Below are 27751 nucleotides of genomic sequence, written 5' to 3'. Positions count from 1 at the left end.
TACTGTAGATGTATAAACAGATTTTTAAGTGACCTGTTCTACAGTGACCACTAGTTGGAGTGCACAATTTCTGATGCCAAAGATCTTTCTGTAAAAACATAGGAAACTTATAAATTACTAATGGGTTAAATAAAGTCAAAAATTATTCTCTTTCAACTTTTTCAATATATCTCCTAAAATTTGTCAAATCAAACCAAAACTAGGCAATAAAAAAATCTAAATAAACTCTAGCTAACCATCTGTCCCTTCTTTATGGATTATATTATTGATGATAACGTTTAAAGCTTTAAAATATTCCTGCTGTAGATTTTGATTTACTGAAGACACCTTTTGAAAAAAACAAAACCAGAAATTAAATTATTTATTGATAAAAACACGTCGATGTTACATGTAGATCTCCAATGAAGAACAGTGAATTCATGCTGTGATACCCTCGCCTATAGTTACTTTGACGGGGGGTTGGGAAACCGGGGGGGGGGGGGGGGGAGCTGATATTGGACAATGATGTGGACTTGATAACGTAGTGAAAAGGCACAAAGCGACAACAAACGTCCATCACAACATCGGGCAACACTTGTCAAGAGGTCACAGGCAACAACCCTCGTGCAGCGTGGTCACCAGCCATATGTACATGTTCTGCCAGGAATCCAGCACCGTCCTGCGAGAGAAAAGGAAAAATGAATCGTTGGCTCTTTTAATCGTCGCCGTCGAGGAGGACGGTTTTAGAAACGCTAAAAGTGTCACGCACCTTACGCTGCAAAGGCCTCATTCCTTCTGCTCCTAATTTGGGATCGCAAAACAGACGCACAAATAACAGCAACAGGTGTTACACACAGTCAGAGGTGTGGTCGCTTCAGAATCACACAAGAGGAAAAAACTCACACTAAGCAAACATGCTTTCATCAATTGGTAAAAAATGTGTGTTAGAAATAAATCTTTAATAAGTTCTTCAAGGTTTTCTCGTGTTCAGAGAGGAACCTGCAGATGAAACGCCTAAAGGAGGTTGCTGCTGCTGAGTCGATGAAATGTGATGAAGTCTCCGGCCCAAGTTCACGAGGAGCCTTCAGGGATGTAATTTACGGGCGCTACCTCCCGCACCCTTTAAGTGGCAGAGGCCACCATTTCCCAGTTTAGTGCCGTCCATGTATGGAAAGCCAGTCACGCAGGAGGCACATGTCACCTCGGGACTCATTTAGACCGGCCGACCCGATGCAAACTTTTACGATGCAGATACTCAGCGTATAACTGAGTGTTTATACAGTTAATTACGGTTTAAAAGGTGGATACTTTAACTAGATGATGGGTTTGTTAATTCTAGTGATACATGTACTTTGTAAATATAGTGATAAAATATGAATCCAAATGATTTCTGACCTGTAATGATGAGAACGTTGATCTATTTCTTGTCTTTCCCTGCCTCCGGAACCGCTGCCTCTGTTTAACAGAAAAGTTGTTTGTGTTCAAACACCAAGCAGAAACTCATTGTTTACATTCATGAACAAACTGTGGGCGATGGTTTTGGATTTTTAAAGGTCCTGACTCACGTTTGACCTCCAGCTTGCAGGCGACTATTGCCTCTCCGTGCTTGTTCATGGCTTTGCAGGAGTACACGCCACCGTCGTAGTTGCCGGGCTTGCGGATCTCCAGAGAGCAGATGCCCTGGACGCAGATCTGCCTGTACTTAGGGTCGTCTCCAAGAATCATCTGGTTCTTCATCCACTGGACCTTGGGCTGTGGGAAAACAGTTATTCCAGCAATTATTTGAGGGCATTCGATCAAGAAATAAGGGTTGTTCCTATTTATGTTTGTGCCACTTGGCGACAAATGCTCTGTTGATTGAAGGGGACACGCAGCGCACGCCACACTGTGGGAGTTTAACGACCCTGACATGGTGAGGACCCCCTGGGGCCCTGCAGGGAATGTCAGACATGTGACCAAGCTTCTCCGCTGACCCTCACGGCCTCGTCTCCTCCCGTCCCTGCTTCAAGCGACCTGAATACCAACTCTGGCCTTCTGAATCACAACCATCCATCTATCCCACTGTCCTGTCGGGGACCTGGTGGGATTAGGAGGATGAAGAGGAGGTGAGAGGCTAGGACGTGAGGCCTGCAGGGTCAGATGAAGATCCCACTGACAGTGATGGAGGGGGGGGGGGGTTTGTTAGAAGCTCTTCATAAGTCCAGGCTCAACCTTATTACCATCACTAAGCTGCTGACAAGAAGGGAGAGTGAGGATTGGCTTGTTGGCACCACTGGTGTTACTGTTGATCCTGCCAACAGTTAAGGCATCTAAACTGTTTAAACATGTCAACGGCCACTGGTTAGGTATATTTTATTAGTTACAGAACTACCAGACATACTTCAGAGATTCAGTTTCTTTTTAAAACTGCATTTATTAGTCTGGTATTTATTGTTTTGTGTCTTTCCTCAGATTTTAACTACTTTTCTTTAATTTCATAGAACTTGTACAACGATGATAAAGGCTTTTCTATTATATTCCATTAGATTCTACTTTCCTCTATTTCTACTTTTCAGGGAGCCACTGGTTTGCAAAGTGCATGCATATCAAATTGATTATATTGCACATCTGTAATTCAAATATTGAAATTCTGAAAGCGAACGTTATTTTTTGTGTCAGCTGTGACATTCACAGTTTCAGATTTGATAGTCGAAACAAACTGAATTCATAAGCTACTTGTTCAAAAGATGTTGAAAACTGGACGTGAGACTTTGAGACACATGCAAAACAATCACAGACAATACAGTGCATTGTTCTTAACCCAGCTCAGGTAATGGAGTTCATATTGAGTCTGAACTGTTGGCGTCACATTGTTCAGGTTTGAGAACAGAAGTGTCTTTGTACCTTGGGTTCTCCCCTGACGGAGCAGAGCAGCTTGGTGCTGTAGCCCACAGTGGTGGCTCTGTCGCTCAGGGCCGTGGTGAACTTGGGAGCCTCGGTGAAGTCGTGCTCCTGGTATTTGGGAGGTTTGTAGTCGATATCTGCAGAGCGGAGCAGAAACACAAACCCAGTTTACACCTGCTTCTGCAAGGCTCAGCTGATGTGTGTCAGCTGCTCTGTAGTTGGTCATTTCTATCTCCTCCACAAAGAGGAGGTTGTGTTTTCAGCCCCTGTCAGTTTGTGTGGTCTGTTTGTTTGTGTGACTGCAGGAAACTGCAAAAACTACCGAACGGACTTCCATGAAATTAAGTTAAGGACAGGACATGAGCCACAACACATTCAACTTTGATTCGTATCCAGAAACAGTTCTTTATCACTTTATTCCCCATTTGAACTGTTTTCTCATGGAATAATTCCTGGATCTTGATTAAAAAAATAAGAAATAAATGTCTGTTGCAGTGAAACAACTAAATTATACAATTATTTTAAATTAAAGTTTGTCAAATTCAAACTGAGAAAAAACTTTTGGAGCTTTTTTAATGCATTTCTATAAACTATGTTTTAAAAATCAACTTTTTTGAAAGGATAAGAATCAGTTAAAAGGAAGGACCGATGAACCTGCAGCTTCAGAGGGGAGGTCACTACATCACTGCTGATTGACTGAAGGACTGAAAGACGTCCTGACGGAGAGACCTACCTGTCTTCAGGATGACGGCCTCCTCCTTTGTGACGGCAGCTTCCTCGCTCAGTCCACACTTGTTCTCTGAGAACACTCTGAACTTGTAGGTGTTGCCCATGATGAGGTCAGAGATGGTGGCATTCAGTCTGTTGTAATGTTCCAGCACGGTGAACCAGTCCTGTGACACACACACACACACACACACACCGACACACACAGCGATGAATAAGGTGCAGGGGATTTAGAGTGTGAGATTTATCAACACATCACAGCAGAACAGGTCTTACTCCAGTCTTCTTGTCGGCCTTCTGCACCGTGTAGCCTTTAATGTCTGTGTTTCCACTGTCTTTAGGGGGAGTCCACTCCAGGGCCACGTTGAAGCCCCAGGTGTCAATAATCTTAACGCTGGCGGGAGGTCCTGGCAGCTCTGTGGACAAAGCACCGATCCTAGCATCCAAGCTCACAGTTTAAAACTATCATCTCCGTGATATGCGGAAACATTTTTCCTCACCGACAATCTGAAGGGTGAGCAGCGCCTTGTCCTCGAAGTCGTCCACCTTCACGCACATCTCGTACACGCCGGAGTCGTCCCTCTCGGTCGTGCGGATGAACAGGATGCTGTCTCTGTCGCTGTTGCGGATGTTCACCCTCTTGGTGTCCAGGGGCTGTCCGTCCTTTGTCCAGGTGACCACAGGTTTGGGTTTGCCCTTGAGGGGAGGGGGCAGACACGTGTGTTTCAAGGAGGCATGGTGGTTTTCGGTTAATCCTGCAGGAACAAGGAGATGCAGGGGTCTTACTGTGAAGGGGATGGTCAGGTTGATCTTGCTTCCGACCTGGGTGACGTATCTCTGCCTGAGGAAGCGAGGCAGACGGACCTTGGGGCGATCTGGAGAGAGAAGCACAGGGTGAGACGACCAGTCAGTGAGTGAATCAACATGTAAGGAGCCTTTCCCAGGTTCTTGGATCTCCTGCTTCCACATCTCATCTGTGAATGAAGCCAGAAGAGATTTTTGGTTCAAAGATCTTGGGAGTGAAAGTGAACGATTTCAGATCTGTTCGATGAACCTGCTGAGCTGAACTAAGTCCGTCTGACTCAGGTAACCTTCACTGGTGTCATCAGGGGCTTCCTGTGGTTTAACTGGCTTTAAAAGCAGCAGTGTGTCCCTCTCAGGCCTTTTGAATATTGTCCACAGAGTTTGTCCCAACCAAACAGGAGTTCTCATGACAGTTTACTGTCCTGGCTAAGTTGGTCGATATATATTTATCTTGAATACCTGCAAAGTGCCTGTTGCATGTCCCAGACCCTCAGCTGCCTACCCCCCCCCCCCCCCCCCCCCTCACTGTGTATTTGCTTGTAAAAAGCCAAAAATAGCCCATAAATCATAAAAAAGGAAATTAGCCACTGAGACGTGTGAAATGATACTGAAGCCTTTAGGAACATTTAGGACTCTAAATTAAACAGCTTCAGTATATCAGCCCCCCCTCGAGACATCAGTGACCCCCCCCCCCCCCCCCACTGACATCACATCACATTCAGAACATCAGAACTGTTAAACTTGATCAATAAAGGTCACTCTGCACATTCGTCTCTTGTAAATACCTTATATTTCTCTTCTCATGCTAACACACCACAGCAGCGACTCTGCTGCTATTTTCCCTTTTAAAAAAGAATGGAGAAGAATGTGTTCTAAAGTAAAGTGCTCCTCTACATGAGAGTAGATCCAGCACATGTTCAGCTTATCGCTTCATGTGGATCAGTCTCAAATGAAACTGCACCTGTAAAGTCTCCGGCATGTTTCAAAATAAACATGAAACCTCTGGACGTGTCATTAGATCCAGTGTGACCTGAGAAGTTGGATCTCATCCCACCGACCCCCAACGCGACCCCCTAACACCACCGCCGCCCCCCCCCCCTCCCCTCCCTTCAGGGACAGGATGCTCTGGAATTTACCATCCACCCCTTCCACTCCCCCCCACCTGCTCGCCACCATCTATCTTCTGGAGCAAGATTCTGACACCCCCCCCCTCAAGATGAATCCTGGCAGGGATCACGAAGCCCAGCAGAAAAACCGGTGCTAACATCAGGGTCATCCCAGATATTTTCCCGGCACCTTCGTGGTCATTTTGCACGAAACCATTCACAGGTCTAAATGTGGCCGACGTGGAGCCGAGCAGCTGGAACATGAACCTGAATGTTGAACTGTTCCCAGTCCAGCAGGGATCGAGTTCCCCGCCCGACTCTCCGTTACGCACAACCAACGATTTGTGCCAAAGCAACGCAGCTCCTTCTTTTAAAGTCCTCGGGGTCCAATCATCATTTTTACCACAAACCACTTCAGCTATACTGGCCACGATTAACACTGCTGGGCCGAACCCAATTGAGTAAAACCATCTACTTAAGTGTGGAGTTATCGCACTGTCCCCGCCGGGGGGGATCAGGGTTCCATCTCGTGCCAACAGGACACGGACAGCTGAGAGGAACACATAGCTGAGATGCTCCCGTTTGACTCCTGCACTTTACGAGCAGCTTTCCAGTGATAAACGGCTCCATAAAGTTTAAACCAGGGGCCCCAGTCTAATGGCGTGACTCATTTCTGTTGTGTTGTTGTTTAACTGTTATTCTACAGCTGGATTAAAGTGGTCATCATCACAATAACCTCGGTTTGTTATGAGTTCTGTCATTCTCCTCCACCTGTGGTTGCTTTTTAAATTAAAATTTATTTTGAAACCTCTGGACAAAGGGACAAATAATGACTTACAGCCCCATCTCTCACTTTTGTACCACAGTACACAATTGTAGGTAGTATTAGTACCTTATACTATAGTATTTCAGTGCTTTATGATGCAACTAGAGAAAGGTGTGTTTAACAGCTGTATTTGTTTACATATTTATCATGGAAACTTATTTCTCTTCTAGACTTGACATATTGTTTCTATTCGTATTAACACTGAGTCATATAAAAGGCCGTTCTCCTGTCTTTCCTGTATCTTATCTTGTTAATGCTCATCATGTGTAGCATATTTAATAAAATATAAAACACGTGTATGAGATGCATCTGCTCGTCTCTCTCATTTAGATTCTGCCCACTTCAGTTTCATTGTGGGGGACCAACAAAATGAAAGTTACTGGTTAAATGAAAGTACAGATATTACATTTTCTCTCATCCCTTAAACATGTCTTACCAGCGATCTCCTTCACCAGGATGGCCTCGGGGAGGGCGCAGGGGGGGCTGCGGCCGCCGGCGTTCACGGCCACCACGCGGATCTTCAGGCGGTCCCCGGTGGTCTGGTTCTTGATGACGTAGCGGCAGGACTTCTGCAAGTCCTCGTTGACAGCTTTCCAGTCCTCGGCTGAACGGGAAGGTTAGACCCAGAGAAGTCGTAAAGCTGGAGTTTGTCTCTTTATTGATTTAAAGATTCTGATTCCTACAGATCAGGGCTTGAGAACAAACTAATTAAGAGACTCTTTGCAGCTTCGTAAAGAGCAAAGTTATTATGCAACGTTATAGTAACAATGTAAAACAATTTTCTCGCACTAGACATGAAAATTGCTGTTCAGTGGTGTTTGTGGAAACATTCCTCCATCTGCTAAATCCAGCTCTGACGAACCCGCTGCTGATATTAGCATAGGGCTGGTCTAAAAGCAGGACCTCCAGTGAGACCACAGCATCTCCTGAAACGCCTCTCTCCTTGTAGGGAGAGGGTTGGTAGCTCAGGATATAACTCTGCCAGTGACACTTCAGGGACAGCTGCAACCGATATACCGCTGACCCACATTAAACCAGCCATTAAACAAGTTCCAGAGTACAGTTAAAATGCCACGGTGCCAAGGCATTCATACTGAATAATGATATAATGTAAAAAGGTTAAATCAGCTTCAAAATAAAAACTTTGAAATAAAACTCAAAGGGCCGCTGGCAAAGTTTGTACTAATATCTGACTCTTCCTGTTCTCGGTGCGCCTGGTCGACAGTTCCACTCACTTCCATCCTTGCAGATTTCAATAGTGTATCCGTCCAGACCAGACAGCCCGACGACCTCCGGCTGGCTCCACATGATGGTCACAGACGTGTCATTTTTGTCCTCGATAAACAGCTCCACTGGGGCGCTGGTGGGCTCTGCAGGAAACCGTGAAAACACAGAATTATTCCACTGATACCAGCGAGTGGCAGAAAAGTCCCAATCAGAATTCAATTCAGGGCAGGAGCTGAGAAGAGGAGGAGGGTGCTGCTCTATATCTTTACACTGAAATAAAAGAAGGGGAAGAAACGATGAAGGTGAAAATCACACTGCGATGGAGTTCTTCCTCAGAATGGAGCGTTACCTTTGGGTGGAGGTGGTGGGGGGGTGGGTTCTCTAGGCTCCTCTGGTGCAGCCGCCTCAGCAGCTTCAGCTGATGTTAGAAAAGCATTTGCATTATTGATATTATTGGCAGCATGTGACGAGCAGAGCAAAGCAACAGGATACAGGTCTCATGGATTCAGGGATTTATCTTATCACTCATGAGGATTTTTTATCCTAATCAGGTGAAACGGCAGAACCAGAATCTGGAGTCACTAAAGAGAACAGAGAATAGCAACACGTTGAATGTTTGGTTTTACCATCAGCAGGTGCTTCAGCAGCAGGAGCAGCTTCGTCTGTGGCTGGAGCGGCAGCGGCTGCTGTTAAATGTTAGATGTTAATCATCTGTGCATTGAGCAGATTGGACAAGTTGAACAATGTGATGTGTGACTGAGTTCGATGTGTTAGAGAGGAAGCCGTACGTGTTGTTAGGTTTACTCTAAGAGTGGAAGGGTCAAACTTTAGTAATACTCTATGGTATCAGATCTGTTGTGGCTCATGTGATCTTCATCTTTTTACCACCAGCAGGAGCTTCAGCGGCGTCTGTGGCAGCAGGTTCCTCTGCAGCCGCAGCAGGGGCAGCAGCTGGTGTTAGAGGTTAGGAGATGTCAGTAGATATATAACATTTTGAAAGGGTTGTATTGACATTTCAAAACGTTATAAAAAGCGATTAAATATGTTTAAATTTATATATTAAGATAAAAATGTTGAAATTTCAAAATTTCAATTGTAAAATTGGCTATGGAGGAGTGAAGAGAGAGAGAGACCCTCTGAGGGCCACATCCTACCATCAGCAGCAGGTTCCTCTGCAGCAGCAGGCGCAGCAGCAGCTGATACAAGAGGTTAGAGATTGTCAGTACATGTTGAAAGTATCCGATGTAATTTTAAACGTTATAAGAAGAATTAAATCTATTCAAATAATCATAATGATTGAGTGAGGGGTTGAAGAGAGAGAGAGAGACCCTCTGAGGGTCACATCCTACCATCAGCAGCAGGTTCCTCTGCAGCAGCAGGCGCAGCAGCTGGTATTAGAAGTTAGAGAATGTAAGTATATATATATATAACATTTTGAAAGTATTTTAATGTCATTTCAAAACGTTATAAGTAGAATTAAATCTGTTCAAATAATCATAATGATTGAGCGAGGGGTTGAAGAGAGAGAGAGAGACCCTCTGAGGGCCACATCCTACCATCAGCAGCAGGTTCCTCTGCAGCAGCAGGCGCAGCAGCTGATATGAGAGGTCAGAGAATTTAAGTATATAATATTTCAAAAGGCTTTGATTTAGATTTCAAAATCTGATAAAGAGGAATTGAATCTGTTTAATTACACAGAAAAGGTTCAAATTGGCCTTTTTTTCTAATTTCAATTAGGAAATATGTGATTCAGGGAGGGTTGAGGAGAGAGAGACTCTCTGAGAGTCACATCGTACCATCAGCAGCGGGTTCCTCTGCAGCAGCAGGAGCAGCAGCAGCTGTTATTAGAGGTTAGAAGATGTCAGTATGTATGTAAATATATATATCATTTTGAAAGGGGATAATCACAGTTCAAAACGTTATAAATATGAAGTAAATATGCTAAAAAAAAATGTTTAAAGGGGTAAGTTAGGGAGGAGTGAAGAGAGAGAGAGACCCTCTGAGGGTCACATCCTACCATCAGCAGCAGGTTCCTCTGCAGCAGCAGCAGGAGCAGCAGCTGGTATAAGAGGTTAGAGAATGTCAGTATGTAACATTTTGAAAAGCTTTAATTTAGATTTCAAAGTGTTTCAAAGAAGAATTTAATCTGTTGAATGTGAAATTGGCCATTTTTCCTATTTCAAATAGGAAAAATATGTGAATCAGGGAGGGATGAAGAGAGAGAGAGAGGCCGTCTGAGGGCCACATCCTACCATCGACGACAGGTTCCTCTGCAGCAGCAGGCGCAGCAGCTGATATAAGAGGTTAGAGAATGTCAGTAGATATATAACATCTTGAAAGGGCTTTGATTACATTTTCAAAATGTTATAAATAGAATTAAATCTGTTCAAATAATCAGAATGAGCAGAGGAGAGAGAGAGAGAGTGAGAGAGAGAGAGACATCATACCATCGGCAGCAGGTTCTTCTACAGCAACAGGAGCAGCAGCTGATATTAGAAGTTAGATGTCAGTATACAACATGTTTGAAAGGGTTTTAATGTCATTTCCAAATGTTATAAAAGGGATTAAACGTTAAAAATATGGAGAGAAGAAGTTATAATTGGCAGAAATGTGAGTCAGGGGTTAATAGACCCTCTGGGGGTCATGTTATACCTTGGGCGGGGGGTTCTTCTGCAGCAACTGGGGCGACAGCTGATGCAAGAGGTTAGGAGATGTCAGCACACACATAACACGTTGTAAGGGTTTAAAACACATTTCAAGATGTTATAAAAGGGGATTTAATATTTAATAACTTAATAAAGTAAACTCTGTAATTTTATCATTACAATTAAAAATTAAAAATTGGAAATCTGTGAGTCAGGGAGGGGTGAAGAGAGAGAGACCCTCTGAGGGTCCTGACATACCATCGGCCACGGGTTCATCTGCAGCAGCAGGAGCAGCAGCTGATATAAGAGGTTAGGAGATGTAAGTCAAAATATAACTTGAATCAAAAGAAAAGAGTTATTTGGGGAATTTTAGAATCTGAATTTTAAAATTAGAAATCTTTGAGTCAAGGAGAAGGGTCCTGACATACCATCGGCCACGGGTTCATCTGCAGCATCAGGAGCAGCAGCTGATATAAGAGGTTAGGAGATGTTAGTCAAAATATAACTTGAATCAAAAGAAAAGAGTTATTTGGGGAATTTTAGAATCTGAATTTTAAAATTAGAAATCTGTGAGTCAAGGAGAAGGGTCCTGACATACCAGCGGCGGCGGGTTCCTCTGCAGCAGCAGGAGCAGCAGCTTCTTCAGTTGGAGCAGCTGATATAAATGTTAGATGTTCGACACATTAAAGATTCAATGTGCACTGACATGTTAGAGACAGTGTTACACAGAGGTTGTTGTTTTTGTCATGAAACAGTTGTTGTCACACATCGGTTTGTAACGTGAGCACAACAAGTGTTTCACTGCTCATTTGTAAATCCAGGCTTGTTAATATTTACTTTTTATCCCTGACGGAACAGAGCGCACAGACTTCGCGGCACAGTTAAGGAAAGCTGCGCGTCCTTGAAGCGTAAAAGCGCGTCAGTGACCGAGTGACTTTCACATCTGAATCAGTGTGAAGAGTCCAGGCAGGCGGATAATGCAGGAACATGCAGCTTAATCTTTGTATTGTGGTTTATACCGATGGCTGCAGATACGGCACTTACCGCCTTTACGCACGAGCGCAAGTGCGTAATGGACAACCTGGCACCGAGCTTACCGTGAGCTGAGCCAACGACTGAGGCTCAGGAGTTAAACTACGCATCCAGCGTTGATTAACGACTAAACCAGGGACATTACGGTGGATGTGGTTTATAAACTCTGGTTCATTTACCATCAGCGGGTGGAGGAGGGGTGGGGGGTTTGGGCTCCTCAGCTGGTGGGGCCGCGGGGGCCTCCTCGGCAGGTGCGGCTTCGCCCTCAACGGGGGCTGGGGCTGCCTCTGCGGGGGCTGCCTCTGCGGGGGCGGCCTCTGCCGGTGCGGGCTCCGGTGCTGGCGCAGGCTCTGGAGCCTTCACCTCCTCCTTCTTGGCCGGCTCTTTCTTGGCCGCCTTCTTGATGGGGGCAGGCTTGGACGGCATGTTGAGGGTTGCAGCTAATTCCCAACTGAGGTAATTCCGAAAAAGTGAGTCCAATTCCACCGCGGGTGCAGGGGGGACCCACTCTTATAGGGCTGGGCCGGTTCAAGCTCCGCCCCTGCTGCACCACATGTAATAGATATAGACCCTTGAACACAGGACACCATGTATGACTCAGTTTGTTCGTCCCACTCATCAACTCTCAGTGCTCATTAACTACTTCTTTACATTCACTGTACAGCTTCATTAAATATATAAATTACAATCCTGAGATATAGACTTTACTTTTTTTATTTCTGCTTTTATGTTTATGGTGATCAAACAATCCTGGACTTTTAAAGAAAGTATTTTATAATATTATTACAGGCCTTTAATGGTTATTACCTTTTACCCATGATCCTCTTCATGTAAGTTAGCAATAAGCACTAATTATGCTTAAAAAATTAAATAAAAAAGGTAGAGCTGCAGCCCCATGATGAGGCTCTGAGCCTCTGCAGCGGACAGGGTTCGATTCCGGCCTGCAGCTCCACACTAACACTCTGTCCAATAAAGGCCCCAAAAATATATTTATATTTGAAATACTAATTCTATATATATATTTATAAACTAGGGATGAAAGGATTATTGCTTTCTATGTATATATCGTGGTAAAAATTCATGACTTTTGTCCTAATTAAATATGTATGAGCAAAAATATACATCATTACAATATAGATATGCATTATACTATATATATTGTGGATGTTATATATGGTAAATGTATCTATATGTATTAGACATATCTATATAGCCTAATGCATATATACATATTTACAGCCTATATCTAAAAATAAGTCTAAATTATTGACTTTTATAAAGCTTGTACTGGTCATGTCATTTATTTGCTTTAATTATGTCATGTATATATTTATATAGATATATTTATATAGATATATGTTTAAACACCACAGTTTCAAATTGACACACAAGAAGCCGCAGAATAAATATAACATGAATTTTATTGATTCCAACAAACAGTGATAGGTGGATGAAAGTCTTCAGACAAACAAGCCTTATCCATGTATTGGACCCAACTCTGAAGAAATAAACCTTTCTGTCAGTGATATTCTTTTTTTCTCCTCCTCAATGATTGTTGCCGCATCCAGAACGCCGACCTATTTACAATCTTTACAATGATGCCCTGTACAAAATAGAGAAATTAAGTTTTACAAAGGATTCCTTAGAAAAAAAAGAAACAAAAAAGAAGAAAGAAATATCAAATATCTGAGTATTAAAAAGGAAAACGTCATCTGGAGGGATTTTCCTAAACAATACATCAATTCTATCCTTTTTATTTTCCTCATCACACAGCAGGTTTACATGCATTTACAACACTTAGAAACCCCTAACATTTGCACGTCAGTGACATTAGACACCGCATAACAGCTTTTTTTTTTAATCATAGTTTAGTCCACAACAAGCTTTGCAAAAATATGACTATTCAGCAACCTGTATTGGCCTGAATTCTGAATTTTGAACTCATTATCGGGTTCGATTCTACTTGGAATCAACTCACTGTGAAGAGCTGATTCATTTTGCCAACTATGTCAGGCTCATTGTTTGATTTTTTCGATTTATTTTATCGTCATTTGACCAGTTGCATTAACATTGTTTTCATTCATAAAGACTAAACACATTAAACCAGCTTCCAAACAGCTGATTCATTAATACCAAAGCGAATCCTCCTCCCATTTTTAAGGCTCAGTATTACGCTCCCCACTTCTATCCCATGGTGCACTTTGGTCTAAATCGAGAACCCAAAGACAGGCCGGATGGAAACACGTCCGCGTCAAAGCTCAGACATTCGCCGACCGCCAACAGCAGTAGAAGTTGCTGCATAGTCCCGATGCACTAGTAAGCAAACACAAATCACAGATACACCGCTACAAAAGCAACAGGCACAACAACCAGTGAATGAGATCAGAAGCACAGCCGGCCGATGGCGTTTGCTGACCTGCGGAAACAGATCGTGGAGGATGACGCTGTCTGCGACCTGGAATATTTACAATGACGGAAATGATTCTAAAACGGCATCATTTGGCATCTTTTCTTTTTTCTGTAATGCATTTCATTCATACGTATTTTTTTTGGCAGCCAATCAGAGCTGCAGATTAGTGTAACGTTTTTTTTAGCTTTATTCTAACTGTGCATTTATTTAAAAAAAAAAGCGATCTGCAGCTCAGACACAATTTAAAGTTTGAAACTTTCCCATCGAGCTGTCTTAAAAGTGGTGTGACATTCATTTACAGGGTTGATGTGTAGTTTGTGATGAACAGATGAATCATTTCGACACCACAACCATAAGCTTCATCTGTCATTTACCCGATAACGGCTTCTAACTCTCTTTTAACTCTTTAAACTTTTTTGTTTCTGTGTTTCTGTGTTGCGCTCCCAGAAAGTTCTAGAATATGCACGACATCAACACGGGCGTACACACCACACAATGCGTCACACGACTTCACTGCATCTACGTAACGTCCTCAACACTTAGTCACCTTAGAAAAAAACGATCATCCCCATCGACCTCACCAGCGATTCACTGATCTAAGACACGAGAACTCTTTGCTACGCTACCCTGAAAGTCTACATAACCTTTATTTGACATTGAAACAGTCCGGGACGTCGAGTAAGAGCACCGTACGAACCTAAATGATGAGAAAAGCGTGAGTGACGAGTGTGTGAACTACTGCACATGAAATGGGCATAAGAAGTCACTCTTCTCAGCCATTTGTTTTGCAGAGGAGCTTTGTATTAAGGCGTCCTTTAAAAGCACCTACAGGAGGATGAATACTGATTTTTATAGTTCAACTTAAACCCTTTACTCGACAATCAATATGCATGATTAAAGTACAGTATTTGGTTCAGTATATTAGATATTTGCACCAACTAATGGTGGATAAAATAACTGTGATGTCTGATTGTATGTACATTATATATATACAGTTACTACTCTGATACATGAGGGGGAAGATTTGAATCAAACACACACTCAATACTCTTTCTGTAAGAAATCTGAATTGGATTTAAATAGCATTTTCTCAATCGGGCGTTTGTTATGCTATGTATATGTATTATCCCTGTGTAATAAGTATCTAATACCTGATATATATGGCAACATTGGTGACAACTTGTTGAAACATAAAGCAATTAAATAGAAACTAAATTAAGAAGTTGGAATGGTACAACAATCCCATGAACCCACATCGCAAATAAATAATACTTTGTATGTAAAAGAGTATGACAGCAAGTTTAACTTCCAAACTTAGAAACCTGAAAGGTAGATGTTAAAATGTGTGTCAACTTAAAGAATAATCCCGCGTTGTTGTTTATATGTTGTTTCTTTCTGTAAAATAAAAGTGATAAATTTGAAATAAATAAAGCACAGAGTCGAGGAGGAGATAACTATCAGCCGGGTTGATATCGATGAAAGCACCAGTTTACTCTGCTGAAGTCGAGTCGACGCTGATGTCTTTTGTTTTTAAGGCATTTTAACTGTTTCACCTGCTTGGGCTGTGCAGGTCAGGATTGCATATATAAGTTTGGCCTTCACACACTTTAACACTAGATATGTACCAGAGCACTTTGCAACAAACAGGAGCTCCTGGCGATGCTGTCATACTCTTTTTTGTCATTTTTTTCTAAATGAGTTACCGTTGAGTGAGAAGCAGCGCTTGTTGACAGAAACGCCGTATCCCATGATGCACTTGTTCACAATACAGGATGATTTGTGTGTGTGTGTGTGTGTGTGCTGCTGCAGAAATCACCTGAAGTTTAAGTGCTGAGACGAGGAGATTCCTGGTGATCTATTAGCACCGATCTGACACGACGGAGGGCTAATGAAGGGTTAAATATGGAATGAAGTTTTAGAATATATAAGTTTTCATTCAACGCTTGAACAGTTTTTGAAAATACTGCACATATTAAAAGGATCTGTAATAACCCAGTTTCACTGTTAACCTACTGTGGAAATAAGAGTTTAAATCCCCCCCCGCCCCGACAACCACTTTCCGAGGGTTCACACGTTCCTGAATGTGCACTGTGTCCGTGCAGCGTACAGAAAAATAAGATCCGAAGTGCTGAGTGTGTGATGTGGGGCTCTGTGTTCAAAGTTTAGGCAGACTAGGATCTTCTCTGTCTGGGGATTCAATGTAATTGGCAGCCTCTTGAAGTTTCAAAAGCATTGCCATCTACAACAGAGAAGAGAAGAGTTGAGAAATCAGAAACTCTCGAGGATCCAGTCGAGGTTTGAGTCAAATAGTTCTGACAACACTCTTAAAGATTATCACGATTCTTACCAGCGGATCGGATTCCATGGAGCTGGGTGGAGTCTCCTTGTGGGGCCTCTCCTCGAGGGGCTGACCGGGGCTGCTGGAGCCGATGCTGGGGGGAGGAAGGTGGAACAGCTTGGCCTGGTCCTGCTGGGCAGACGGCCAAGGCAGAGTCCCCCTCACCCACTCCACCGGGTCCTCCCACACCGCCTTCTGGCCGTGCACCTAAGATGTCACAACATGCCACAACAGTAAAATTAGAGCGCAACATTTCCTGTGAAAGGGAAGCCAGCAGCTCTCCCTGAGGACAGAGGCCGACGCCACCTGGGGACAGTTCTCTGGATTCGCTACCTCTCGTTACTCACCTTGATGCCGTCCTTGGCCCCCTCCTGCAGGTACGGGATAATAGAGTGGTTCCAAAGATCAATAAACCACGATCGAAACTCATCCACTGTGACCGGACATGACAGGAAAAAGCACGGACCTGAGGACACAAGGGAATGGGGGGGGGGGGGGGCAGAGGTGAATTGAGGACACAGGGGAACACACCAGTCACAGATATAAAGTTTGAGCGACCCTGTCCAGCCCTGAGGTCGTGTTTCATACCAATGAGGAAGTCTGATGTGCTGTGCTTCTCCAGAAAGGCGTGCAGGTGATACCAGAGTTTGGGGACCCAGTCCAACACCTTGATCAGGTCCTCGTTGGTCAGGTTCCTCTCGTTCTCCGACTCCATCATCTTCCTGTGCAAGTATCGCACCAGGAAGCCGTTGGCTGGTTCCACGTTGTTGGAGAAGGTCACCATCCTTAGAAAATAAGAGGTAACACGCACAAAGTCATATAAACCATAGAAATAATGTGAGTGTGAACACGAGTGGGCGGGTGCATTAGCCTCCTACAGCATGAGTTACACTTTTATCCCTCATAGTTCACACTTTAAAGACCGTGTGAAGCAATTAAATAAATGCCATTTCAGAATCGTGAAAACAAGGAATGCTGTAAAAACGTCAAACTTCACAATTCAGTACAACATTCTTCCCTTTTCCTTCACATGTTTTCAATAATAACTTTCTGACATGTAAAGTATGTTAAGAGACACATTAATGACTTTGCTTTACACAATCTTTAAGTTAAAGTCCTGGGGAGGGACTGGTTAAAGATTGGTACAACTACAAAAGGTCCCTGCCATACTTTGATTAAATTCAAACTTCACTTTGTTATCGCCAAGGTTAAAGAGGCTTTTATTGTATCGACTGGTTTATTCTAACGTCAGCTTCAAATCTGATCTCAGTTTAATCAAGAGGAACTCATCCACAGACCATAACACACCAGTGAAACAGTACAGGAGAAGAAAACAGATCCACAGCAGCTTCTTTCACCAACCTGAAGCTGAGGTGAAGTCCATGGTTCGCAATCATCTTCACTGGCTGGTTGCTTGTTCCAATAATGTAGGGACTGAAAAGAGAGAGGCACAGAACATTTCATTCATCCACAATTATCTATAAATATGTCTTTGTTAATATTTTTCGAGTCATTTTCGAATGTGGACATTACCATTTGTGATATTTGCAGGTGAGAGCACCGTTCACAAGTTCGCTGATGGAGGCAGGATTGTGAACATCGTCGAGAATGATCACCAGCGGAATGTCTGAGCTGCTGGTTTCACGATCAATCTGATTGGCCAGGTTGGAAAGATAAAGCTGCAGATCCTGGAGGAGAGAAAGCGAGAGATGACGAACGGATGTGAGATGACACAAGACTGCGTGAACCACAGGATGTACAGATTCTGAAGAGATGCAAGTTTCTGGTCACCTTGCACGACTGGCGGTGCATGTTGAAAGTGACCACGATGCCACTGGTGACTTCGCGGGCGCTGCGGTCCACCAGGTACTCGGCCAGCCGGGAGGCCAGGTAGGACTTGCCCGTCCCGCTGGGTCCGGACAGGATGAGGCGGCGGTGTTTGAGCAGCAGACTGATGTAGTGCTGCATCATTGGTTTGGGAATGAGCGTTTCAAATACCAGGCTGTCCACACACTTCTCCTTTAAACCTGGACATAGTGAGGAGGAAAGTGAGAATGGCCGGCGCGGTAATAAGCAATGAAGCTGACGACTACCTGCTAACTACCCAGGACATATTAAGGTTGGCGATGAAGTCCAGTTTGACACTTGATATTTAACCGCTTGGTCAAAATGATCTTAATATACATGTTAAAGAATATACACTACAAACCGGAAGAGCTACGGCAAGGATACAAAAGACCTCCCATGTCCTTCATGAGCAACATGGAGCTGTATTGGAAAAATTAACTAAGAGTGGTTGAAACTTTTTGCAGACCTGTCTAAGAGTCCATGACCTTGAATGTTTATGACCTGAAACCTGTATGACCTTTCTATCTACATGTTTGACCTTTCTACTACTTATTGACTCTCCAAAGAACCCAATGGAGGTGTATGTAAATCATTTGTTACTGTGCTTTAGTTCCTATCTAAACCTACCCTACAGAACCAGTCTGAACTGGCTCAGGCAAACTTCCTTGTCCTCCTATATAAGACCCTTGACTTTGACTGTTCTCCATCTTCACTCTGAGATCCTTGTGACTCCCTGTGTTGATCCTTTCTGCAGAAAGCCCCTTATTAAATACACGTAGATAACTTTGTGGTTTCCAGCCTCTTGAATCTCCAGATTTCCGTCACAGAGCTCAGAGCTGAAAATAACTTTGTGCAGCCTCCGCCGCCTTAACTCTTTGGGGCCCGTGTGTCTAAGAGTTGGTCGGCCAGCTGGGCCCGGCTACACTGGGATCGTGTTACCCAGAGCTCTGTCTGGGCTGCCGCTGCTTTCCCAGCTCTCCTAGCACTTTGCTTCTCACATTCCTGCGTGCGAAGGTGCGGAGGGGGGTCGGCCGCCGGGCCCCAGCCTCAGCTCTCCTCTCTGACCACAGCCCGGGTTTAGAATCACTGATGGGCTCCGCATATGTGCGCCTCACAAATCAAAACACGGCTGTTACTGTGGCGAATATTGTCTATACTCTACATTTATCTCTCCCGGTAGTGTTACAACAGAATGCATAATAGAACCACATTTATATAACTACCTTTATATATCTATTTCCAGAAAAAACTGTTTTTATGTCGTTGAATTAATGTGTTTATCAGCTGCCATAGGGTCACTTGAGTTTCGGCTACACATTTCTATTATATTGCTCAATGTACGTAAACACATACCGACATAAAAAGAAAAGAGTTGTAAAGTAATACTGAATGTGACGTACAGACGGCAGCAGTTGCTGTGGTAAACAAACAGACATGAGGATTTGCATAAACACTGCACTAAACAGCTGATGCAGACGTTCTGACCATAGACTGTAAATACAGATGGCCGACTGGTTTCTAATTCCTCCCACTATCCAAAACTGAAGCCAGAAATATCCAACATCTTATGCATTTGGAGCAACACCTTGCACAATAGCGTTCGGGGGGGGGGGGGATTGAACCGCCGTAGCAAGGTCTTGCGAGGTCGTGCGGAACCGTGCGTCGACCAATCGTAAGCCAGTCTCACCTGTCAATCAAGACTTTTCGCCCCGTTTTTATAGCATCAAAAAAGTAATTAAAACCAAGGTCTGTGGAGAGTTGACACTTGAACCTCAATGTGATGAGATCTGAATCTGTGAGGATATTTGTTGCACCATCATTAGAGAGGAGACACTGGACTCGCACCAGGCGGTTACCTGGTGAGACCCCCTGAACTTCTCACCTCTCAACTGTCCTGGAAGTGTAAAGACCAGGTTCCAGAATAGTCCACATGTCCAACCTGTCCATTAACCCATTTAGAATAGATGATCGCTAAGGATATTTATTTCATACTCTGCATTTGGGGTTTGTGTTGTTTTTTCTTCAATCTTGAATCATGACTACATGAGATAAAGCTTCAGTCCTAAAGCCAGTCAGAGTTCCCGTGTCCCCTGTCTTCACAAACCTTTCAGAGACACGGTGATGCTGCTGGGGGCTCGGGACATGCAGCGAGAGGGTTGCGTCTCAGGGGCGTCTCCTCCGAGCACCCTCTTGATGTGGCCCATACTGTAGCTGTAAATGGAGTCGGTGGAGAGGCCCAGGCTGGAGGTGGGATCAACTTTGGTTATGTACACCTGGAAGGAAAAGGGCAGAAAAGAGAACAGAGGAAAACTGTATCAGCAGCATGTTGTGGTTTTAGATTTATTTAGAATATTAAGAATTAATATAAATTCATAATAAAACATAACATCATGACAAATGTGACGTTTCAGAGCTTTAATGGGTCTCCCAGGAGAAACAGGGTCTGTGCATGAGGTTTACAAGCTCCTGCTCCTGAGACCTCTGGGTTTATTGGGTTCCATACACACTATGAAATGAAACTCACTGGAAAGACCTGAGCCTTGTAAATAAGATTATTTACGGTCACAGTAAATCTAAATACTTTTTAAACTATCTTTGTCCGTTTTATAACAACCAGAAGTTGTGTGGTACTGTAAAGTACTTAGGAGAAGATGCTATTTCTGCATCTTAGCTCTCACCACTGCCTACTTGTTGGATATGCTAAAATTATCGTGACAGCTGAAGCATAAATGTAAACAAGCTGGATACAAACTGTACATTGAGTTCCTGGACGGATCTCACTGAACCGAGTGGTCAGAGGCCGAGTCTCACCTTGAAAGCCTGACTGACGGCCGAGTCCAGCATGGTCCAGTCCATCCTGCCGTTCACCCGGACGGTGCCCGCGAAGAAATCCTGTTGTTTCACCTCCTGCTGGAACAGAACGGGGGATAAAGACGTTTTTTACTCATGTTTATTATGAGTCTCACCAGGCTGAGAAAGTACAAGACTTACATCTTTGAAGACGTGCAGGTCCGCGACACAAACCACCACCCGGACACGGTGATCGTCCCTCTGTGAGGAAAGGCTGAGGGACTCTGCAGCGTGGACGTCTAACCAGGAGGAAACCAAAGAGGATTTGTAGGATGTCTTACATTTAAAATAAAAGCTTAATTTTCCAAATGATGTAAATGTCACACCCTCAATAGAACAGATTAATAACTTGAATTAGAAAAACGAGTTTGGGGGCTAGAAGATAGTAACTTTAAATATCTACATAGATAACATAAATTGACCTGTTGACCTGTGTGTGTGAGAACCATTTACCAGTGTGTCTTCATGTTTACCACACTGGTAAATAACAATGCACGTCTACATTTTCAGAGGTTTAACTTTACCTGAGCTCCCTTCACTTAGCCCTCTGCTGAAGCTTTTTGGCATTTGCAAGGCCACCGACTGTCGCGGCGAGGAACCTTCGAACGTGGCGAGACCTGAGGACTGGGACACGGAGCTGGAGGGTCCGGGGGACGGACAGGGGGACAGAGTACCCGTCTTCAGGTGGTCGTTCTCAGCCTTCAGGTTCTCCACTGTCCTCTACAGAGCAAATCATAACTGTTACAACTGTGTTCATACATCACAATCTTGCCCACAGAGAGTCAACATTTTGGCTTCCTTTTCAGCCCAGTAACATGTTATGTGAGGAAAATCAATAATCTAAAAATAAAAAATATTGCAAAAGGAAGCCATGACACTTGCCTGCATGCCGTTCATGGCCTCCTGCAGCTGCTCCAGCTGATGAGCAGAACTCAGAGCTTCCAGGCGGATGTCTGTCAGTTTTAGTTCCTTCTGCCACAGCTCTGTACGCAGCCCTACCACGACCTTGTCATCCGCCTCCTCATCGCCTCCTTCACACAGTCTGCACACATTCAGTTCACACCAGAACACATTAGAGATCTGCGGAGGCAGCGAGGAGCAGCAGACTGACAGACGAAAAATAATTCATTTCAAGAGTTTTCAGCTCAAAAAATTATCACAGAAGTCTTTTACTAAAAACGAAACATGGTAACCTCAAGTTCTATCAAGTTTAAAAACGAATCCCTGCAGTTAAAGGTTTACCCGGATGATGCTGCAGAGGTCGAGGATCTTATGGTGGCTGAGGGATCGTCACTGATATGGTGGACCTTGGGGGAGGAAGGTGCAGAGGATTCTGGGGTGGCGATCTCCTCGATGTCGGCGTACGGCCCCGACGGCTTGGAACCCTTCTTACTGAAGGCCTTGTTGAAGGAGCTGCGCAACTGTTCAGAGAAGAGTGAGGTTACAATGAGGAATATAGCTGAAGATTTGAATACACGAGAATTGGCCTTGAGCTGCTTCTGTCAGATGAGTCGTCAACATTTGTTTCCTGTTAACTTTCTGGTGCACCTTGTATTATTAAAGTTATATTGTTTCTTTATGTAACCACTTAGTTTTTTCAAACTAGGTATTATTGAGGCATTTAACTTTTAAAGCACAGATAAACGAGTTGTGTGAATGAAATGAGAGATACATAACAAAACTATGAAAACCATCTCATTGTAAAAGTTACTTTTTAAAAGTTACAGAAATGCTCATCTTCAGTGAACCTCATATACGATGGTTAAATGACGTGCTGGTTAAATCAATACACGGTTTATGTTTGATGAATTCACAGCACATCACAAAGTAAGTTGATGAATCATGTTTAAAAAGACACGTATGACAGAAAGTATGACTCATAAAGTGCGTGCTGGCTGCAGACGGGGGGGGGGAGAGGGGATTGGGGGTGGTGATGGGGGGGACTAACAGCTTTATTTGCTAGAGCAACATCACTCACCTCAAAGACCTAAAATAAAAAAAGCAGGGCAGCATGAGGGAAAGACCAGAGTCATACTTAATAACAGATCGGGAACAAGATAGGAGGAGAATCACACATGTGCGCATGCAGGAGCAAGAAGTAGGACAACAGCTGACTGAAGGTCTCACATCAAATGCCTGCACTGAGCTACACTGCTCACAGGAAAGGTCAGAAGACATCTCAGCTACATGCTACGTCAATATAAACATTTAACTAATTTAATTACATACATTTATATGTTTGTTTTTGCAAAGAAATTATTCCACATTAGCCTTTATAGAGAGATAAGTGTGCAATTATGGAGTTTACTGCACATGTTGATCATGTGAATACTTTAACCTCTGTAACGTATCTCTAATCAAGTCTTTATTACTCTTGATTAGGGCTGATTCATTTGTTGATCAAATCCAAATGGATTGCCTTGAAAATCTGATCAAACATGAACAAATTCCACCGGATGAAACTCTGAAAAAAACCTGCAAAACAAATACAGACTGGCATTTGTTGTACTTTGCAATAAATGTGTTTTACAAGGATACACTGGCCCATAAAGTGTGTGATATGGTCAAAACAATCAAGATAAAGCATCATTAATTATCACAATAGACGTCAGATGATTATTTTCCTTATTGTTTCCTCAGTGAAGGTTGTGGTTTTATGAGCAGAGAACACTTGATACACAGACCTGATCAAATGTTATCCCCCTCACTGCTTTCACACAATATATAAGCAAAATAAATCTATTTAAGTTTTAGTGTTTTATTGCTATTGCTAGATGCGAATATTATTATTGATGTTTTTAAACGTTCAACAAGAAGAATCACCCTATAAAATTGGTTCCACCACTTTCATAGTTTCTGTGATGAGAAAAACATCTGATTCCTCAACCGCTGCAAATTGTTGGTCAAATGTATGTGTTCTAGCATTTGTGAGAGGTTTAGCAGAACACAATTCGCTGACTCCTGCTGTGGTAAACCCCGAATCCTCTGGCGCGCGAAACAAACCCAATGTCTAACCAAACTCTTGAGTGTTTCTAATCAGTGTGACCATCACTTGTGTGTCTGGCCGTGAGTCCTCACCCAGCTCTTCTTCTTCTTCTTCTTGGCCTCCTGCTCTTTCAGACTCCCCATGCTTGAGTGGCTGGTGGTGCTGGCCAGGCTGGAGATGCTCTCCGACGAGTTCTGCCGATTGATCACCAGCTCTGAAAACAAGAGCAAATTGAATATTGGAAGGAACGTTTTTGAAATGTCCAATCACACCCTTCCTCCTCAGCATGTCATTTACCTTTGGGCGTGATGTCTGCATCACTGAGAGCCCCGTGAATGATTTCTTGGGCCTCTGTGTTTTGAGTCTTCAGAATGTCGATGGTCTCCTTTAGCTCGGTGAGCTCCGAGTCCTGAAGAGCAGAAACATCGATATGACCTCCTGTCAGCTCGTAGAAGGGTAACTGAACCAAGATGCTTCGGAGGTGGGGATTTGTGGAGGGGCTCTCTGCGCTCGGCTGGCCGGTCGGGCTGAGTGGCTGGTGACAACATGGAAGTTATCACACCTGGCAAACCTTTGACCTCAACGAATACACACTGAATTGCTATAGATCTTAAAACAATGTTAATATAAACTGAATTGTAAACAGGCCGAATAATATTAATAAAAACAGGTATGCTATGACGACAAGCAAAAAAGACTGGAGAGGGGAGGAAAGGAGAAAAGGGAGGAGAGATGACTGGAGAGGAGAAGAGAGAGGAGAGGAGAAAAGAGAGAAGAGATGACTGAAGAGTGGAGGAAAGGAGAAAAAGAGGAGAGAGGAGGAGAGGGGGAGAACAGATGACATAAGAGAAGATCCATGTTGGATTAATCAAAAACAATTTGCTAAACCTTTTGCTTAAATAACTGTAATTGTCTTTATGGACCTATAACAATGCATATTTCTGTTCATTGTTTAAAAAAACAATAAAATACAATACTAAACACTGTGGACCCTAATGTGTTTGCTGTCTAATGTCTGAAGTTTACTGTATACATGCTAACTTAAAGATATGTATGCATATTTAATTGTATTAAAAAAAATATATATAAAAAGTTATATGAAATACACATAGCATGTTTATATTGCTAAGCACACGTTAGGCTGACAAAACAGTATTAAACATTGTTTTAAATAGAAACAAAATCCATAAAAAATTATTTTGTGTGTTAATAATGAGTTGTTATATTTTGATCCTGACCCCAAATGTTCACTTCAAGTGTTCTGGACACTTTTTTCTATGCATTTATTTTACACATAAAAGGAAAGAGTCATGGATGTAGCAGGCAGCACATCAACCATTAGCATCATGATATCGGAGATATACCTTTTGGTCCGAGGAGACCGACAGGGTCTCCAGGCGCGCCGTCATCAGCGCCAGGCTCTGCTCGAATGCTGCCACCAGATTGGCCTTTAAGGGAAAGAGACAGGCGGTGAGAAAGAGAGAGATAGAGGGGTTTGAGAGAGGAGACAGGTATGAGTCACCGGCTGAATAAAAATCACTCTGCAGTCTCGCACTCAAAAGCACATCACACTAATGGCTTGTCTCCGTCTGCTGGGAGGAGAGGGAGGGGATGGAGTGGCAGACAGCTGTGGGTGATGTCAGAGATGAAAGAGGAGGTTAGGGTAATGGTGGTGATCGAGGCGCAGAGTGGGACAGTCAGACAATCCTCTTCAACCTCCTGCAGCATGTTTGACCTTTAGACTAAGATGTCCCACACCGACGATGATGAGGGTTTTTGGTTCAGCGTCTTCTTTTTACCTTGGCATGCTCATCGGTTTGTGTGTTTATATGTTCGTGATTAGGTTTGCACCACAAATTTGTCGGAAAACAAATCAAAAGTGTGAGACTGATATTTATGAGTGTGTGCAATTTGGTGCACATCTACAGAATATAAATGTGGTTTCATTAGGAGACTGTTGGGCCTTAGGTGAGGTGGGTGCGCTACTGAGTCTCCTTTCAATTTGGTTTAGTATCTGTTTATGGCTTCTTTTATTTTGGTAATTTCATTAAAACCTGTTGTGTGGTTGACCCAAGTGTCTTCACCTCTTTTTAATACACTTAATTGTAGCCTGCCTGTCATTCTCTTCTGCCCTCCTTCCTCTTATTTATCTTCAACTAAAAATAGAAAAACAAGAAAGTTGTTATGTGTGGTATTTTGACTGTGTGTGACATTTTACAGACCAAATAGATGGACAGATTACTGGTTAATGAGAATGATCATTCGCTCTAGCCCTCGTCAACATGCTTCAAGGTAGGCGTCGAGGGTCGACTGTTTCACACTGTCAGCCTCAGCAGAGATGTGGCCTGACGTCCAATCAGAATCACGCAGGGGAAACAACAGAAAGCGCTCTGAAGGCAGCAGTCCAACAAACCTGGCCAAGCTGCTTCACCCAGCATCCAGAGGTGCGGGTCAGCGGGAGGGGGCGCGGGGGGGACAGCAGCGAGTCCAGTAGTCAATACAGCCACAAGGGTAAAAGAGAGGGACAGGGGCATTAGGCCTGTGATAAAGCTTCTCATTCAAAACATTCAAAAATACACACACATGAAGATAAACTTCATTAATGTGTTCAAATCATACACAGGTTAGTTGGAAGTTATGCAAAGACAGTGAGTAAAATGTGCGGCACGATGAGAAGAATAGAAAAAGAAGGAGCAGGATATTTGGTGCGTAAAGCTGATAGAAATAAAGGGTTAAAAAGTTAAATTAAGAGTTAAGGTTAAATGAGTATCCATCAAATTATAAAGGGATAAAAAGGTTAGGGTAAGTAAAAGTGGCCAGAGGTGACAGGTAGCGAGACAACAGGAAGCATGGCATGTTTGCTTCGACACTCCAGATGATGGATCCTAACGATGACATGGAATCTTCAGCACTTGTACATAAGCAGCTGGACTTGCTCGTGTTTCCTGAAGACGTCTTATGTCTCATTCAAAAGGCGTCTCCAGTTCTCACAGTTTCCAGAAACACCAGCGAGTCCAGTCGCCTGTGTGGCTGGCACAACTCCTGAAGCTACCGAGAACACCTTGGCCTTTCCTCCAGCCTTCCAAATGTCCTGTGGCGTTAAATACTGACTCTAAAAACATTTAATTTACATTTTGGATTCATACCACTCGGATAAAAAGTGCTTCCAAGTCACTTAACAAAGTAAAAAAAGTGCTACTTACGTTGGCAGAGAGCTGCATTGTCAAGTTGGCAACCTTTTCCTGGGAGGACTCCAGCTCGCGCCTCAGCTTCCGGATTTGCTGCAGACAAACTTCCAAAGTAAGTCTGAGCAGTTTGAGCATTGAAATGATATTAAACAGGAGCTTGATGTGCTGGAAACGTTAACATGGGTTTTAAATGGTGATAATGGGACAGTGGAATGTGTTACATGTGTTGTTTGGTCAAATGAAAGAAAACAGAACACACAAATATACAAACGACAAACTATCGCTCCTTATTAAAAAACTGGAATGATTCACAAACAAGGTCCATTCACAACCAAATCAAAATGTTACGATCATGGGATGTTGATGGATGTTCCTCATGCGCTGAGAATTTTTACGAGGTCTGAAAATGACTTCATTAAAGCTTAGAGTCTGGCGCTGAAGGGCAAAGAATATGAGACGTAAAAAAAACAGAATGAACTGAGTTATGAGCTCCGGAGATAAAGATCGGTGGTCACAGCCCTGATGACGTCATGTGATGGATGGACCTGGTTCAACAGGAAATGACAGTGTGGGTGAAAGAGCTGCGGCACGTTGGCCTTACCTCCCCTTGTATCCTCTCCTCATTCTAATGAAGGCATGGTAAACAATGAAGAGAGTTCATTTTAGTACTTTTACTACTTACCCACAGTGAGAGGGACAATACTGGAGTTTTATAGCGATGACAACAGTGAAATACAAGCTTGAAAAAGGTAATATAAACCAAATTGGCAAAACAACTGGAGACTGAAGATAAATGTTTAAATAGAAGGTAACAGGGCATAAAACACAACGGCAAGGGGATATAAGAAATCTCTGAGCAGATTGGAAACATTTGTTTGTCAATCTGAAGATCTGAAGTAGTTC

The 27751-nt window shown here is 43.3% G+C and overlaps 3 protein-coding genes across 3 annotated transcripts in view; 1 reads left to right on the top strand and 2 right to left on the bottom strand.

The window, feature by feature from the left end:
• Positions 1 to 346: 346 nt before the first annotated feature.
• Positions 347 to 11711, bottom strand: mybphb (myosin binding protein Hb). Its single transcript, XM_062406835.1, has 12 exons — positions 11408 to 11711; positions 7560 to 7694; positions 6761 to 6928; positions 4375 to 4463; positions 4089 to 4284; positions 3865 to 4004; positions 3596 to 3755; positions 2863 to 2999; positions 1545 to 1731; positions 1375 to 1434; positions 749 to 780; positions 347 to 658 (listed from the first exon to the last, which is right to left on the bottom strand). Exons 1-10 carry the CDS (start codon positions 11652 to 11654, stop codon positions 1397 to 1399), a joined length of 1497 nt encoding a protein of 498 aa, XP_062262819.1. The 5' UTR covers positions 11655 to 11711; the 3' UTR covers positions 347 to 658; positions 749 to 780; positions 1375 to 1396.
• Positions 11712 to 12630: 919 nt separating this feature from the next.
• The window catches only part of nav1b (neuron navigator 1b), a 47519-nt gene continuing 32398 nt past the window's right edge, over positions 12631 to 27751 (bottom strand). The window contains exons 12-30 of the mRNA XM_062406917.1: positions 27450 to 27473; positions 26864 to 26941; positions 25025 to 25108; positions 23958 to 24195; positions 23753 to 23874; positions 21917 to 22095; positions 21557 to 21716; positions 21199 to 21394; positions 20816 to 20913; positions 20636 to 20731; positions 19929 to 20097; positions 17768 to 18003; positions 17510 to 17664; positions 17339 to 17410; positions 16565 to 16761; positions 16324 to 16442; positions 15986 to 16183; positions 15455 to 15877; positions 12631 to 12831 (exon numbers count right to left, since the gene is read on the bottom strand). Coding sequence (XP_062262901.1) covers positions 15794 to 15877; positions 15986 to 16183; positions 16324 to 16442; positions 16565 to 16761; positions 17339 to 17410; positions 17510 to 17664; positions 17768 to 18003; positions 19929 to 20097; positions 20636 to 20731; positions 20816 to 20913; positions 21199 to 21394; positions 21557 to 21716; positions 21917 to 22095; positions 23753 to 23874; positions 23958 to 24195; positions 25025 to 25108; positions 26864 to 26941; positions 27450 to 27473 — 2505 coding nt within the window. The 3' untranslated portion in view covers positions 12631 to 12831; positions 15455 to 15793. The remainder of the gene's footprint in view (positions 12832 to 15454; positions 15878 to 15985; positions 16184 to 16323; positions 16443 to 16564; positions 16762 to 17338; positions 17411 to 17509; positions 17665 to 17767; positions 18004 to 19928; positions 20098 to 20635; positions 20732 to 20815; positions 20914 to 21198; positions 21395 to 21556; positions 21717 to 21916; positions 22096 to 23752; positions 23875 to 23957; positions 24196 to 25024; positions 25109 to 26863; positions 26942 to 27449; positions 27474 to 27751) is intronic.
• LOC133970075 (troponin I, slow skeletal muscle-like) overlaps positions 15122 to 27751 on the top strand; it is an 81021-nt gene continuing 68391 nt past the window's right edge. The window contains exon 1 of the mRNA XM_062406906.1: positions 15122 to 15126. The gene's annotated coding sequence lies outside the window, so the exon portion shown is untranslated. The remainder of the gene's footprint in view (positions 15127 to 27751) is intronic.

This window comes from Platichthys flesus, chromosome 2 (assembly GCF_949316205.1).
Source record: "Platichthys flesus chromosome 2, fPlaFle2.1, whole genome shotgun sequence".
Lineage (NCBI taxonomy): Eukaryota > Metazoa > Chordata > Actinopteri > Pleuronectiformes > Pleuronectidae > Platichthys > Platichthys flesus.
The sequence above is the reverse complement of the archived record's forward strand: the minus strand, read 5'-3'. Positions and strand labels throughout refer to the sequence as shown.

Coding starts and splice junctions, on each gene's coding strand:
- mybphb (XM_062406835.1), bottom strand. CDS start 11,654: ATGCCGTCCAAGCCTGCCCCCATCAAGAAGGCGGCCAAGAAAGAGCCG. Junction 6,929..7,559: donor TGAAATCTGCAAGGATGGAA/GTGAGTGGAACT, acceptor CTTCCCGTTCAG/CCGAGGACTGGAAAGCTGTC. Junction 4,005..4,088: donor GCTCACCCTTCAGATTGTCG/GTGAGGAAAAAT, acceptor CTTTGTCCACAG/AGCTGCCAGGACCTCCCGCC.